This window comes from Leuresthes tenuis, unplaced genomic scaffold (assembly GCF_036924035.1).
Source record: "Leuresthes tenuis unplaced genomic scaffold, fLeuTen1.0.hap1 SCAF_19, whole genome shotgun sequence".
NCBI classification, from domain to species: Eukaryota; Metazoa; Chordata; class Actinopteri; order Atheriniformes; family Atherinopsidae; genus Leuresthes; species Leuresthes tenuis.
The window spans coordinates 27,678,491-27,692,264 of NW_027325373.1; the positions used below are offsets into that span (position 1 = coordinate 27,678,491).

Genomic DNA, 13,774 nt, shown 5'->3' on the forward strand with positions numbered 1-13,774 from the left:
TCTCCTGCATTGTCTCCTCTGCTCCTCCCATCTCCTGCATTGTCTCCTCTGCTCCTCCCATCTCCTGCATTGTCTCCTCTGCTCCTCCTATCTCCTGCAGTCTCCTCTACTCCTCCCATCTCCTGCATTGTCTCCCCTGCTCCTCCTATCTTCTGCAGTCTCCTCTACTCCTCCCATCTCCTACATTGTCTCCTCTGCTCCTCACATGTCCTGCATTGTCTCCTCTGCTCCTCCCATCTCCTGCATTGTCTCCTCTGCTCCTCACATGTCCTGCATTGTCTCCTCTGCTCCTCCCATCTCCTGCATTGTCTCCCCTGCTCCTCCCATCTCCTGCATTGTCTCCCCTGCTCCTCCTATCTCCTGCAGTCTCCTCTACTCCTCACATGCCCTGCAGTCTCCTCTGCTCCTCCCATCTCCTGGATTGTCTCCTCTACTCCTCACATCTCCTGCATTGTCTCCTCTGCTCCTCCCATTTCCTGCATAGTCTCCTCTACTCCTCCCATCTCCTGCATTGTCTCCTCTGCTCCTCCCATCTCCTGCATTGTCTCCTCTGCTCCTCCCATTTCCTGCATAGTCTCCTCTACTCCTCCCATCTCCTGCATTGTCTCCTCTACTCCTCCCATCTCCTGCATTGTCTCCTCTGCTCCTCCCATCTCCTGCATTGTCTCCTCTGCTCCTCCCATCTCCTGCATAGTCTCCTCTGCTCCTCCCATCTCCTGCATTGTCTCCTCTGCTCCTCCCATCTCCTGCAGTCTCCTCTACTCCTCCCATCTCCTGCATTGTCTCCTCTGCTCCTCCCATCTCCTGCATAGTCTCCTCTGCTCCTCCTATCTCCTGCAGTCTCCTCTGCTCCTCCCATCTCCTGCATTGTCTCCTCTGCTCCTCCTATCTCCTGCAGTCTCCTCTACTCCTCCCATCTCCTGCATTGTCTCCTCTGCTCCTCCCATCTCCTGCATAGTCTCCTCTGCTCCTCCCATCTCCTGCATTGTCTCCTCTGCTCCTCCCATCTCCTGCAGTCTCCTCTGCTCCTCCCATCTCCTACATTGTCTCCTCTGCTCCTCCTATCTCCTGCAGTCTCCTCTACTCCTCCCATCTCCTGCATTGTCTCCTCTGCTCCTCCCATCTCCTGCAGTCTCCTCTGCTCCTCCCATCTCCTGCATTGTCTCCTCTGCTCCTCCTATCTCCTGCAGTCTCCTCTACTCCTCCCATCTCCTGCATTGTCTCCTCTGCTCCTCCCATCTCCTGCAGTCTCCTCTGCTCCTCCCATCTCCTGCATTGTCTCCTCTGCTCCTCCTATCTCCTGCAGTCTCCTCTACTCCTCCCATCTCCTGCAGTCTCCTCTGCTCCTCCTATCTCCTGCAGTCTCCTCTGCTCCTCCTATCTCCTGCAGTCTCCTCTGCTCCTCCTATCTCCTGCAGTCTCCTCTACTCCTCCCATCTCCTGCATTGTCTCCTCTGCTCTCTTGAACATCTCCCCTCTTTCCTCATAATTTCCCTGTTCTGGTCATTCTGCATTCACATGAGGAGAAAACTGTGTGGACAGTTAAATGAGGCTCTGAGCAGATAAAGGCAAACGCTGGTTTGTTTTCACACTTAATGCCAAGCCATGCTGATACAACAGGGCTTTGACATATAGTCTTGCTGAAATAAAAAAAGCCCATCCGGAATAAGATGTCATCTTGTTATTTGACAGCATAAATTGCTCCAAAATGTCATGTAATGTCGTGTCTGCTTGTTGTTTAAATGAGAACCTCCACTTGACATTATACCTATTTCCTTATTCCAAAATGTTTTAATTGTAGGGGCTGCACAGTGGTGTGGTGGTCAGCACAGCTGCCTCACAGCAACAGGATTCCCAGCTGGGGCCTACAATGTATACATGGGTTCTCTTCAGGTACTCCTGCTTCCTCCCACTGTGCATGTCAGGTTAAATGGAGACTGTAAAACTGACCCTCTAAAAGTGTGAATGGTTGTTTGTCTTGTTTATTTCTATGTGGCCCTGTGATGGACTAGTGACCTGGGTGTACCCTGCCTCTCGCCCATTCATAGGCTCCAGCCCTCCAATAACCCTGAGTCGGATTGAGCGGGTCTAGAAAATAGATCTATAGTTTTTAATTGTATCAATCCATATCCTCAAAATAACCACCAACTGTTCGATCTGTGGTTCTGTTCCTACCTATTTCAAACAATCTGCTGTTCAATCACTTCTCAAAAACAAACAAAAATCTCGATCCTTGCTTGCCACGTGAGGGCCCATTTCCAAGTTACCATCTTAAATAGTAAACTCCTTTAGCACTTTTCTAGTCTACTTTTACACTACATACCACATTTGCCCATTCACTCACACTCAGCACACCTTAGTCTACAGAGCTACGCAGTGCTTTCTTCTACATTCACACACCTGAACGCAAAGGTAAGCAACGTGGGGTTCAGAGTCTTGCCCAGAGACACTTCAACACGTGGCCCAGAGAAGCCGGGCAAATGACCTATTTATGCAAGATGATGCAGGAGAATGTTGTTTCCTGGTGTTGCTTAATCTCACTTCTGCACTATAGATTTAACTACAGTTAAAGGTGTACCCCATCACTGTTTCATGGATGACATTAGTTAAACAGAAAAAACTGAGGTGCTCATTTCTGCCAAAAGTGATGGAAAATCTTCATTTTCTATCATATTTAGCCAAATCATCTTTGCATAATCGACATGTTTCTATGAGCAAGGGTTTGAGCTTCGAAATGGAAACGATTGTCCATGTTTTTGTGAAATCTCTGGATTACTGTAATTCCCATTTCATATGCCTGAGCAATTAATCTCTGCACAACCTATTGTTGGTCTGGAATGCTGCCAGGCTGCTGACAAAGACGTTCAAAAGGTCCAATTTAACACAAGTTTTGATTTCTTTATATTGGCCCCCATCAGGTACAGAATCCAGTTTAAATGTTTGTATGATCAAGCTCCTACAACAATAGGTCCATGAGGTCATCTGATCAGGAGTTGTTGGTTGTACCTAAATCCAGACTCAGAATAAAGTGAGACAGTGCTTTTCATATTGTTGGGCCTAAACTTTGTAATTCTCTCCTTTTGGACTTAAAATATGTGAACCCATTTGTTTGAACCGAGTTCAGTTTAATTGTACTTAGTTTGTCTTGACTGCTTTTTATTTCTATTGCCTCATTGATCTTTTTCTCTTTCTCTTCATTTTCATCTTTGTGGAACACTGTGACATTTGTTCTTGAAAGGTGTTATATGAATATTTCACTTACTGAAATCCATTAAATGTTTTTATTTGCTGATTTGTAAATCAATGCTTTGTTTTGGTTACATTTTACACAGCATTCAAAACTTTTTGAGATACATCTATGTAAAAACCTATTAATTACCTCAGCTGAACAGAGTTTCAAAATTAACTGTTTTTTTCCCCAGCGAAATAGTTTCTGTGACTGAGTAGATTGTAATAACTGCATCACTGCACTTTACCGTTATTTCACTTCTGTAACTGGACACTGGAACTAATTTAGAAAGAGCGGTGTCCAAAGATCAGGGAGCAAACTAAAAACTTTTGTTTTCATGTTAACACGTAAAAAAGATTGTCAAAGTGTGAAGATTTAGAAACAAAAAAGGCATGGGACATAAATTAAAACATATTTCAGATTTTGTTATTTCTCGGTTAACGGTTCAACTGAAGCAAATTAGTGGCATTTACACTGTGAACTCCTTTGAACAGAAGACCAGTCCCAAGAGCTGCATCTTTACATCGAAGGCAAATTTTTTTTTTAAAGTCTGATGAATCCGTCTTATCCGTTGTTCAAGTAGATCGATTTGCAGCAAGTGTTCATTTGTTTTAAATACAGCAGCGCTTCAAATTTCCAGTAGAGCATGTGCCTTTTGGAGCTGAAATAGTAGGTACATGCAGGCATTGTCATGGTTCAGTACCAGGACATAAAGCAACTTCATTATTAATCCTTGTGTTAAGCAAGTATTTAATGTTAAAATGGCTAATGTGGGAGGTATTTATTTATTATAAGGTATTTTGCTTACAGGGTAGGACAGAGATGTTGGGAAATATGTCATCAGAACAACCTGATCATTGCTGTCATGTCACAGTTACCAATCAGTTCTTTCAGGAGCCTTTTTATCATATCAGTCCATTGTAGTTCGGTCAGTGACTGCCATTTACAAGACTGAATGAATAAAATTTTATTAAAAATAAAAAAGAGAATCAAGGTCAAAACTTCTTTCTGCTACAATGAGAGTGCAGATTTGTTGGCACAGTAATACTCCAATGAGAACTAAATGAACATTGCTTACAAATTTTTCTGTTAGGGCAAGAGTTCATCACACTAGACACACCGAGGAGAAAAAGGCTGAATTAAATAGCATTTTTATGACAGACAGGTGTTTACGTAAAATGAGACAGCTTGAGCTGCCAAGGGCTGTCATGATATTAAAATTTAGAAGTCCAAAATTATCCCAAGAAAAATATTTAAAAAAAAATCAATCCAGTTTGATACTGCAGAGGAAACCAAACCCACCTATGCATATTTCCCGGTTGTAATGTACAATACTTAAAGCAAACAGTAGGAACTCTGTGCTGGGTCTTCTGGGCCCAGCTACTCTGTGGGGATGGGTTGAGAAAAGGTTATCCGTCAGTGGAGGCAGTGAAGATACTAGATACTACATTTTGGTATTGACAAGTGTGGACAATTTTTTTGACAGTCCTATTCCAGAAATGCATGACATTTAAAAATGAATAATTTAAAAAAATTAAATCTAAAAAAGTTACCAGCACTTAAGGCAGAATGTTGTAGGATGGGCTCAGCAGCCTTTACAGCACAGTACAAAATAGATTTGAAGTATTCAAAGACCAACAAAACCTTGAAGTAAAATATAATCATACAAAGAGGAGAAAAAGATTTTTACTTAAGACAACCATTAAATCAAATTGCTACACTTGAAACACATCTATCTTTACTTTATGTTGTTTTCCCTAAAAGCACGAAGCGAGCTTAGTTCAAACAAAACACAGTCTTGGAATAAACCCTTCCATGCTGAAAATACTCTGAAACACATGTTTTTGCTGTGGATTATTTTAGGTAAAATGCATATAAATAAGTTTTGAAAGCCAAGACCCCCCAGAAGATGAAGCTGAGAGAAAATGGCTCTTGTAATTAAAGGAAGTAGGGGGTAGTCGTCCGGGGAGGCACGACACGCTCAGAATCAGGGACGGCACGAAACAGCTTGGGCTCTCGTCTGTTGACATCCTTGAACACCATGATGGAGGCGATGTTGCCACAGCGATAGCAGTAGTTGGGTGCTGACCACACAGTCACCAGCTTCTCGTCAAACATAAACTTGTAACCTTCATGAACCAGCTGGTGTGCACGGCAGATGAGTTTCAAGTTGTTGATGTGAACAAACTAAAACATAAAATATGAGGATTACTTTCTTATATGCAAGGGTCAAATTATATTGTTATTGTCATTTTCGAGTGATTCGGTTTACCTCATTAGTGACCTTGGAGCCAAACAGCCAACCAGCGCCTCGAGGACTGATTGCCCAGGTGTCCACATCCTCTGGGTCTGACCACACAAGATCACAGAAGGCACCCTTATGAGGAATCTCCTGGTTGCGTTCAATGGTTCGCACCTGATCCAAAGTCTTGATGTCGGGTGAAAGACCACCATGGACACACAGAACCTGCTCATCTATCAACTGGAGTTAAACAGAAAATAATGCCGTTATCAAACTGCTACATAAGCCAATAAGTACAAGTGGGGGGGAATAATAATTTTAAAGCTGATTAATGACTCAGGTCTTATATATGTGATGCTCATGAAATGTGGTCACATTTTATGTAGTTTTGTTTGTTTTATTTTGAAAATATTATTTCTATGAAAGAAATATGTTAATATGTGCCACAATGGTCAATTATTACCTCTTGTAAGAGCAAAGAGTTATTCCGTGTTACCAGTAGGAGGCAGTGTGACCGGTTGCTTCTCCGCTCAGACTCTCCTTGTGAACAGACTTTTGTTTACTTTCCTCATTCTACTGAGCGAAGCTGCGCTGAACGGAAACAAACTCTTTCTTTCTCCTGTTTTACAGGTTGGTGGCGTTTTAAAACATGTATACCTACGTGTGTTATACATTCAAATGGGATGTTAGAGCAAACTCAGGGTACTGGAAATGTTTTAAGGGTGTCTGAACAAGTGGCAAGACAGGCTGTTCCCGCCGTGACTCAAGGTGGCGCCGCTGTATACTTTTTTCCCCACGTGTGACCAAACCATGTCGTAGTTTCTGGCTCCCGCACATTTCATTTTGGGTTCAAAACTATTCTTTTGAGTACAGTATTGTGTTACATGTGTAAATTAATCGAATGTTACAGTTACAGAGAGGAATATGTATTTTGTTAATATTGTAAGCAGTTAAAATTGTGCAAGTCTTCAGCTCAGGCATTTATCTTGAATCAACACTCATTTAAGAGCAAAATGCTAGTTTCTTTTTATTTGCACTACGAGTGAGGTTAAATAAGGGAACCTGTATGTTTTATATCTCGTTGTTTTATTTTCAGTAGTTGTGAACTAAATGGTAGCTCAGTTAATTGACTGAATACGGGTGCATAAATGCAGTGGTCCGCTCAATTCAGGATTACTCTTAATGAAGAATTTGAAAATGTGAGTTTTATTTGGGAAACAAGGATTATGCTGCAACTACCCTATATGTATTTTTTGTTTCTGATATTTATAAATTGATAAATTAATTCTACTGAGCAAAGCAGCACTGAACAGAAGCAAACAGTCGCCCGTCTCATTATTTCTCCTGTTTTACAGGAACCTTATCTGTGTACAGGTACTCCGCTTGGGACCGGTTACATATACAGAACATGTATTATGAATGAACTTGAATACTGAGAAATACCTGAGCTTCTAGTTCTACAGGAATTTTGCAGAATACAGAATAAAATTCGGAATAAAAGCAGAATTTTAATTCTGCAGTGCTCTCACAATAAAGCCATTTGTTGCTGTACAAATATATCATTCTGATAACTTACCTACAACACAGGGGATGATAAATAACATTCTACATATCTCAACTCAGGTTAAGGTGCAGATTGTACTACTGCAATCCAGGTACGCATATTATACACTACTTTGAAAATGTCAGCGATTACCTACCACAAAAGCATTGTACTGTATGCTAGCATGGTTTAAACACAATCTTTAGCAGTTCTGCAAGATTGCTGCAATGATAAAAATGTGTTTTGTTTATGTGGCTCTTTGTTATGCTCAGTGCACACGAATCCCAATAGTACTGTTGCCATTTGATTATAAGACAACTTAACTTCTAAGTACTTCTAAGTAAAATTGATTTTACAACTGCAGATGTTTTCTCCATTGACAGTACATGTGAGCACATTACTGCAGCTTCTTTAAAGTGAACCTGCTCTTTAAGAGTTGTAGGATTTATGTTAATGATATAACTTAAGGATCATTCAAGATGTCATTCAAATTAAAGCTAAAAGACTACTTACTCCTTTTAGTGCCAGTATTTATTAAAGCATCCAGCCAGATATAAAGTATTAGGGTATTATTTACAAAGTTGCTTGCAATGCTTCTCAAGTGACTGAATGATATCATTGGAATGTTACTTCAAGGTGCCCATTCACCAACGGACCACGCAGAAAAAAAATATTTTAGAAAAATACGCTAAACAAGTTCAAGATATCTGTCCAGGGTGTACCCCGCCTTTCGCCCGATGACTGCTGGGATAGGCTCCAGCCCACCTGCTACCCGACCGGCGGATTGACGGTATAGAAAATGGATGGATGGAAGTTCAAAATATGCAATTAAGAAAAGAACAAGTTGTAAGAACACAACGTTTAGTGGGGCAGATTGCGCACAACCACTGCTATGATGCAAAGCATCACAAGAGAATTTTGTTTTATTTTAGTGACCCATCATTGTGGGATTTTTAAAGCAACTGTCGTAAAAACAAATGTACGCCTGAGCCCTGCATACGCACAGCCATACAGGTGAATTTTTTTGTCACGCTAAAAAGGATTATAAGACACCTTTAGAGGACATCAAAAATTTCAAGCACCAGTATAGAGTGGTTACAGAACATAACAAGACTATATATATACACACTAGGATGAATGTGATGAAACAGTAAAGCAGTTTCAGGCCCAGAAATGTTAATTCCAAAGGTTAGGATACTTTAGAAAGAGTCAGAAGTGCAGGATTTCAAGGTTTCCAATTCTCTGGTGTTGCATTAAGATCTTTGAGTGGTTGCTTTGGAATAACAAAAACCAATTATTTTCATAACTAGTTAAAAGTACCAATTATATTAATGTAATCTATGGAAATAACATATAAAAGGCACAGCGAACTAATCTCATGCAAAGAATGTGAAGGTTCATAAATAAACTTACAGCTGCAACAGTCAGCATGTCAAACACTTTTGTGCAGTACCTCCAGGCATTAGCATTTCCATACTTTGTCTGACATTCGTCTAAATAAGAGGGAAAAAACAGAACAAAAGATGCCAATCTGATTTGAGTTTGGTTAAAAGAAAACAAACAACAAGCATAATCATAAAATACATACCGTAAAAGCCATATACTTGCGTTATCTGTCGACTTTCGTGGTTTCCTCGTAGGAGCGTGATACGATCTGGACACTTGGCTTTTAAAGCTAGTAGGTATGTGAATGTCTCCAAACTATAGTATCCTCGGTCTACAAAATCTCCCTATAAAACAAACAAAATAAAATAAAACACTGAATACCCAAAAACATCAGGAAGCCTTCTGAAAACATATCTGAAAACTCACCACAGCAAAATGCAACATTTTAAAATCAGTTGTTTGCCCTCAGCTTGATACATGTATATATATATATATATATATACACTATATTGCCAAGAGTACAAAGCTTTATGATAAACTATGATTCTACCTTATTATACTATCATGCAAATACATGCATGTAAATGCTGGTACCTTAAGCATATCCTTTAGCAGACGATTAACACCCCTGTAGTGTGTACTGTAACACAATTGCTGTCATAATGTTTAATACTAACATCAATTGATTTAGTACTGTCAATGTTGTCTCTCAATTAGAACATCAAAACCTTAATATCTGTGCAATTAACTTTTAAAATATTTGTATCATACTTTTGTAATTTATGCAGTTTTCATTTTTTTTAATGTTTTTATTCATGTTGTTTAATATACTAATGATTTCAACACAGGATCATTAAAGTTTTATCCTACATGGATTTGATCAATGACACACTTTAATGTCTGTGTAAATGAAGAAAGTACAATAGCCAAATGAGAACTGTTGAAAAGTATTCCCTCCTAAAGTAGACTTGAAAATTGAATAACGTACTGAAAAATAAGGTGTGGCCAACAGACTTAACATTGTTCTAATTATTTACAACTACTACTACAGATAATGCAACAGTGAGGAAGCGCAGTGTTGCATTTGAAACTTACCATGAAAATGTAATTTGTGTCCGGAACTTGGCCTCCAGTTCTGAAGAGCTCGCGAAGATCATAAAACTAGACATGAGCATAAAAAGAATGTGAAAAGAAAGAATTTTTCAAAAAAAACTTTATATCCATTCCTTCTTTCTCTCTTTTTTAAAAAAAAATGAACTTTTAATGTATGGAAATCATGAACTCAGTTAGACCTACCTGACCATGAATATCTCCACAAACCGTAACTGGAGTAGCAACCGGCTGAACGTTTGATTCTTCCAGCAGTAAATCACAAACATAATCACATAATCTCTATAAAGAGAGAAAACCATCCTGTCACAAAATATCAATGTTGCGGGATTTCTGATCAAATATTTTACTCTACGATAAGGAATACCAGTATTTATTATTTTGAGAATACAGAACGACACATCTAGCTAGTTACTTTAACTCCAAATACGAATATCAGATTCTCTTTTTTGAAACTATATTTGCTTTATGTTAAGCAGGGGTGAAAGTAGTTTTAAATTCTTGCTATTACATTCAATCAAACGTACCGATACCCATAGAAACCGCTGTGTTTCGGAAGTAGACGCGCATGCGCACTCACGTACTGCCGAGTGAAATCTCCGGTCGTTAGCTCATAAGCAGTTTCTTTTCCAAGCTGTTATGTATCGTTAAAATTGAACAAAATAACACGAAACACAACTGCTTACTCTCCTACTGATTTTAATTGGGACATTTTGCAACGAACGTAAAGACATTAAACGTTTCAAAGGCTAGGCGCAGAGGAGATAGAGGGGAGGGGAAGAGAAGCAGGGCAAGAGGCTCGATGAAGAGAGGGAGATGTCCGGCCAAAGCTCCGTCCAGCATGGACCAAACTTTCAAACACGGCACGGACCGTTAAGAAACAATTCGGAATGAGTTAAAATGATTTTTTAAACAGACAAAGTAGTTTTGCTACTGCATATTGCTACCGGAATCGTGACTGGTTCTGAATCAGGGCTTTATAGCTGGCAGCCGCACTCCCATCTTCCTGGTACGGCGTACCGCCAATTAATCTTTTAGTGGTACGCAGTACCGGACCGGACAGGCTTACTTTCACCCCTGCTGTTAAGGGTTTTAAGGAAACAGATCAGGCAAAATATTTCATTCGCACGGTTACTGTGCCTAGACCAACCTTTAGTCTAGGGCTAAACTTAAGGTGCCTAATGATTCTCGACCAATAGACAGGCAAAGAATTATGCTACAGTCTTCTCATTAAATTTACTGTGCACACATACATTTTCATCAGATTGTTCAGTGTAATGTGTCATACCAAATAAAGTACACCAAAGAAAACAACTCCTCCCTTCGGGGACTTACTGAATTAAGTTCCTAAACAATTTAGTTTAACAGACTTCGCACAGTCACGCCATTTGCTTTCATCGATACGTACAAATCTTTTTAGTTCAATCCGAGCTCCTTATACGCACCTTTAGATCGTTTTCCGGCAAATATTTGCAGTGTTTGGCAATTTCAACGTATTTATCAAGGTCTAAAGGTGCCATAATCAAAACGTTACAAAAGGAAAACAATTCAGATGGTTAGCCAGCTAGCAAGTTCCTGTTTCGCCTTCTTCTTCTTCTTCTTAATAGAAGCTGTATTCTACCGCCACCTCCTGGCCGGAGCTAACCAATCTGTTAGCCGATAAACCGATCAACTCGGTGATTGGTTGATTAAAGTCTTCACATGAGTAATTCTTGATCATTCTGGATTTAGATTCTTTAGATGATACTGGATTGTATTATTCTGAACATAATGTTTGTTGAAAATGACCTCTTCTTATCCTGACATTTCCGAATTTCTTTTGGTTAAAATTCTTTATCAGTGAAGTTGGTTGGGCAGAGTGCACTCGAAATCCCCACGTGCTTGTGCTCTAGCCAATGTCAGCATTAGTTTTTAAAGATGCCATGTCCAGAAAATCTAGAAAAATTTCATAAATTAAATAAAAACTTGAATTTGTAATTTATTAATTTATTTTAGCCTTTATTTAGCAGACACATGAATGCACTTAACAACTAGTTATATGCAGAAAATACATACAAATAACACATTTGATGCCAGCTACACACTTGTACAAAAGTTGGAAGTATATTTTCAAATTTTCAAACTTCTATCTCAACTTTAAGGTTAATTCATAACTCAATTTCCTGTAAATTAAGTTTGGTTTATTACTTTGATTTTTTTCGTTTATGTGTTTTTTTTTATTGTCTCTACAGAGAATATTTGAATTTGTATGCAAAATTACCTTGGTAATAATGCCACAGGAACAAGACTAAAATTTTACACAGTTCACAAACCTCAAGGACTGAAAGAGTTGCCACTAGGTAAGCTTTAGGTAAGCTTAATTAAAAATTGACACAGACTGACAGAAGGGATGTAAGTGATACAAATAAACAAGTCATACAAACACATAGTTTTCTAAATTGTTTTTTTAATTGTAGAGCAAAATATTCAAGGATGTCTCAAGTCCTAAAATACACATGGAAAAGAAAAGGATTGAAGAGAAAGGAGGCTTGTTGAAGGAGCTATGATTAAGGATACAACAGTGTATCCTTTGCTGGTTCTCGCTTTCTCTGCTTGCATATATGGTGGGAGGGACTAAAGAAACAACTAGAGGAGTCCAGTACAGTGTGTGCAAATTGAGAAATGAGATAAGGGGACACATTACTCTGGCTTCATGAAACTTTTGAAATTAGTGGTAATGTTGAGTATAGCTGGTGATACTGCTACATCTAGATTACATTATATTGACATTACAATATAATTATTGGGGAAAGTTTGAAGTTTTGTAGCTATCCCTGGAACTGTGTCAACTGTTCTGTAGGCAAAGGGATTGTAAAGGATTCCAAATTCCTGAAATACCATTGCCACCTCTACCATCTCCTGGGAAACACAAACATGATAAAATAAGCTATTTAAGGTAAGCAGGTAATTTGGTCAGAAGAATATCTCTGGTTATCATTATGGTAATAACCAACTAATACCCAGAATGGACCAAAAACTATTACATTTTCTTTCTTTTAGTTTTTGCAAACAATACTAATTCAAAAGTGTGCAACACCATCTTGCAAAGTGAATGAATAAAGATGTCAAAAGGTTTATTGTCAGGCTCATCACAATTGAAAATGGAAAGAACTAGCAAGTGGACCCAATTTTCATTTCAGGAAAATAAGTTTCTGAAACACAAATAGAAGGTAGTAAAACTGTCCAGCACTGGAAAAAGTTACCAATTATCTCTATAGGATTGTGCTGCTCAGCACGGCATTTTATATTGCAACATTCTAGACAGAGGATTGGACATGTTATTAGGAATAAAGGAACTGAATTTGGCTGGTTTAGTAATATTTATCTAAAAGGTTCCTGTTTTTTATGTAGAAAATTAGTCCTCCTCACATCCTAGATTGAGCCATGGAATTACTCAGGGTTCTGTACTTGGACTGGTACTTTCAGTGTCTACATGTTAACAACATATGCTGCAATCCTGGACATGCTGGACATCCTCCCTCACGAGGAGGAGATCTGTGTTCAGGACATTGAACTGTTGGCTGTGAATTTATGTTCATATCCAGAGTTCACCTTTGTTATTCTTGTAGTGGTGTATATCTTCCCCTGTGGTGCTGCAAACTCTGCCAGTGGTGTCATCAGCTGAGTTGTTGCCAGGCTTCAAACACAACATTCAAATGATATTTATAGTGATTTCTGAATGTTTCAACCATGTCTCCATCTCTGCTAAACTTCCAAATTTCAAACTATTTTTCAACTGCTCCACCAGAGAAAAACTGTTGGTTCTTTTTTCAATTTTTTTTTTATTTATATAGCGCCAGATTACAACAATTGTCATCTCAAGGCACTTAAGTAATATAGTCCAATTCAAGCCAATTGGAATTCAATTCATTGTAATCATAATCTAATTAATTCATATGGAGCCACATCAAAAATAATATCCTAGCTAAGGAAACCAACAGATTGCACCGAAACTTGTCTTCAGTCCAATCTCCCGTCCTGAGCCTGAGGGACTGTGGAAAGGAACAACTCCCTTTTAACAGGAAGAAACCTCTGGCAGAACCAGACTCAGGAAGGGTGGCCATCCGTCTCGACCAGTTGGGGTTTGAGAAGACAGAAAAGAGGGAAAAGAGGGGGGAAAAACACCATAACACCATTCAAAGGATACCTGTTGAGACAGGGAGACACAAGTTAATAACCACAATAATGTCACATGTACATAATATCATTTGAGAAATTAAACAGG

At 39.1% G+C, this 13,774-nt stretch overlaps 1 protein-coding gene across 1 annotated transcript; it reads right to left on the bottom strand.

Annotated features, from left to right (window-relative positions):
* Positions 1-4,183: 4,183 nt before the first annotated feature.
* LOC140277101 (serine/threonine-protein phosphatase 6 catalytic subunit-like) lies at positions 4,184-11,107 on the bottom strand. The gene is made up of 7 exons (XM_072372002.1): positions 10,956-11,107; positions 9,697-9,792; positions 9,496-9,561; positions 8,603-8,744; positions 8,428-8,507; positions 5,502-5,711; positions 4,184-5,416 (listed from the first exon to the last, which is right to left on the bottom strand). Exons 1-7 carry the CDS (start codon positions 11,028-11,030, stop codon positions 5,168-5,170), a joined length of 918 nt encoding a protein of 305 aa, XP_072228103.1. The 5' UTR covers positions 11,031-11,107; the 3' UTR covers positions 4,184-5,167.
* Positions 11,108-13,774: the final 2,667 nt, after the last annotated feature.

What these genes read in the sequence shown, in the direction of transcription:
- LOC140277101 (XM_072372002.1), bottom strand. Translation starts at nt 11,030, where the DNA reads ATGGCACCTTTAGACCTTGATAAATACGTTGAAATTGCCAAACACTGC. An exon ending in ACACAAATTACATTTTCATG is followed by an intron (nt 8,745 to 9,495) that starts GTAAGTTTCAAA and finishes TTTGTTTTATAG; the next exon opens with GGAGATTTTGTAGACCGAGG. An exon ending in GCTCCAAGGTCACTAATGAG is followed by an intron (nt 5,417 to 5,501) that starts GTAAACCGAATC and finishes TTTATGTTTTAG; the next exon opens with TTTGTTCACATCAACAACTT.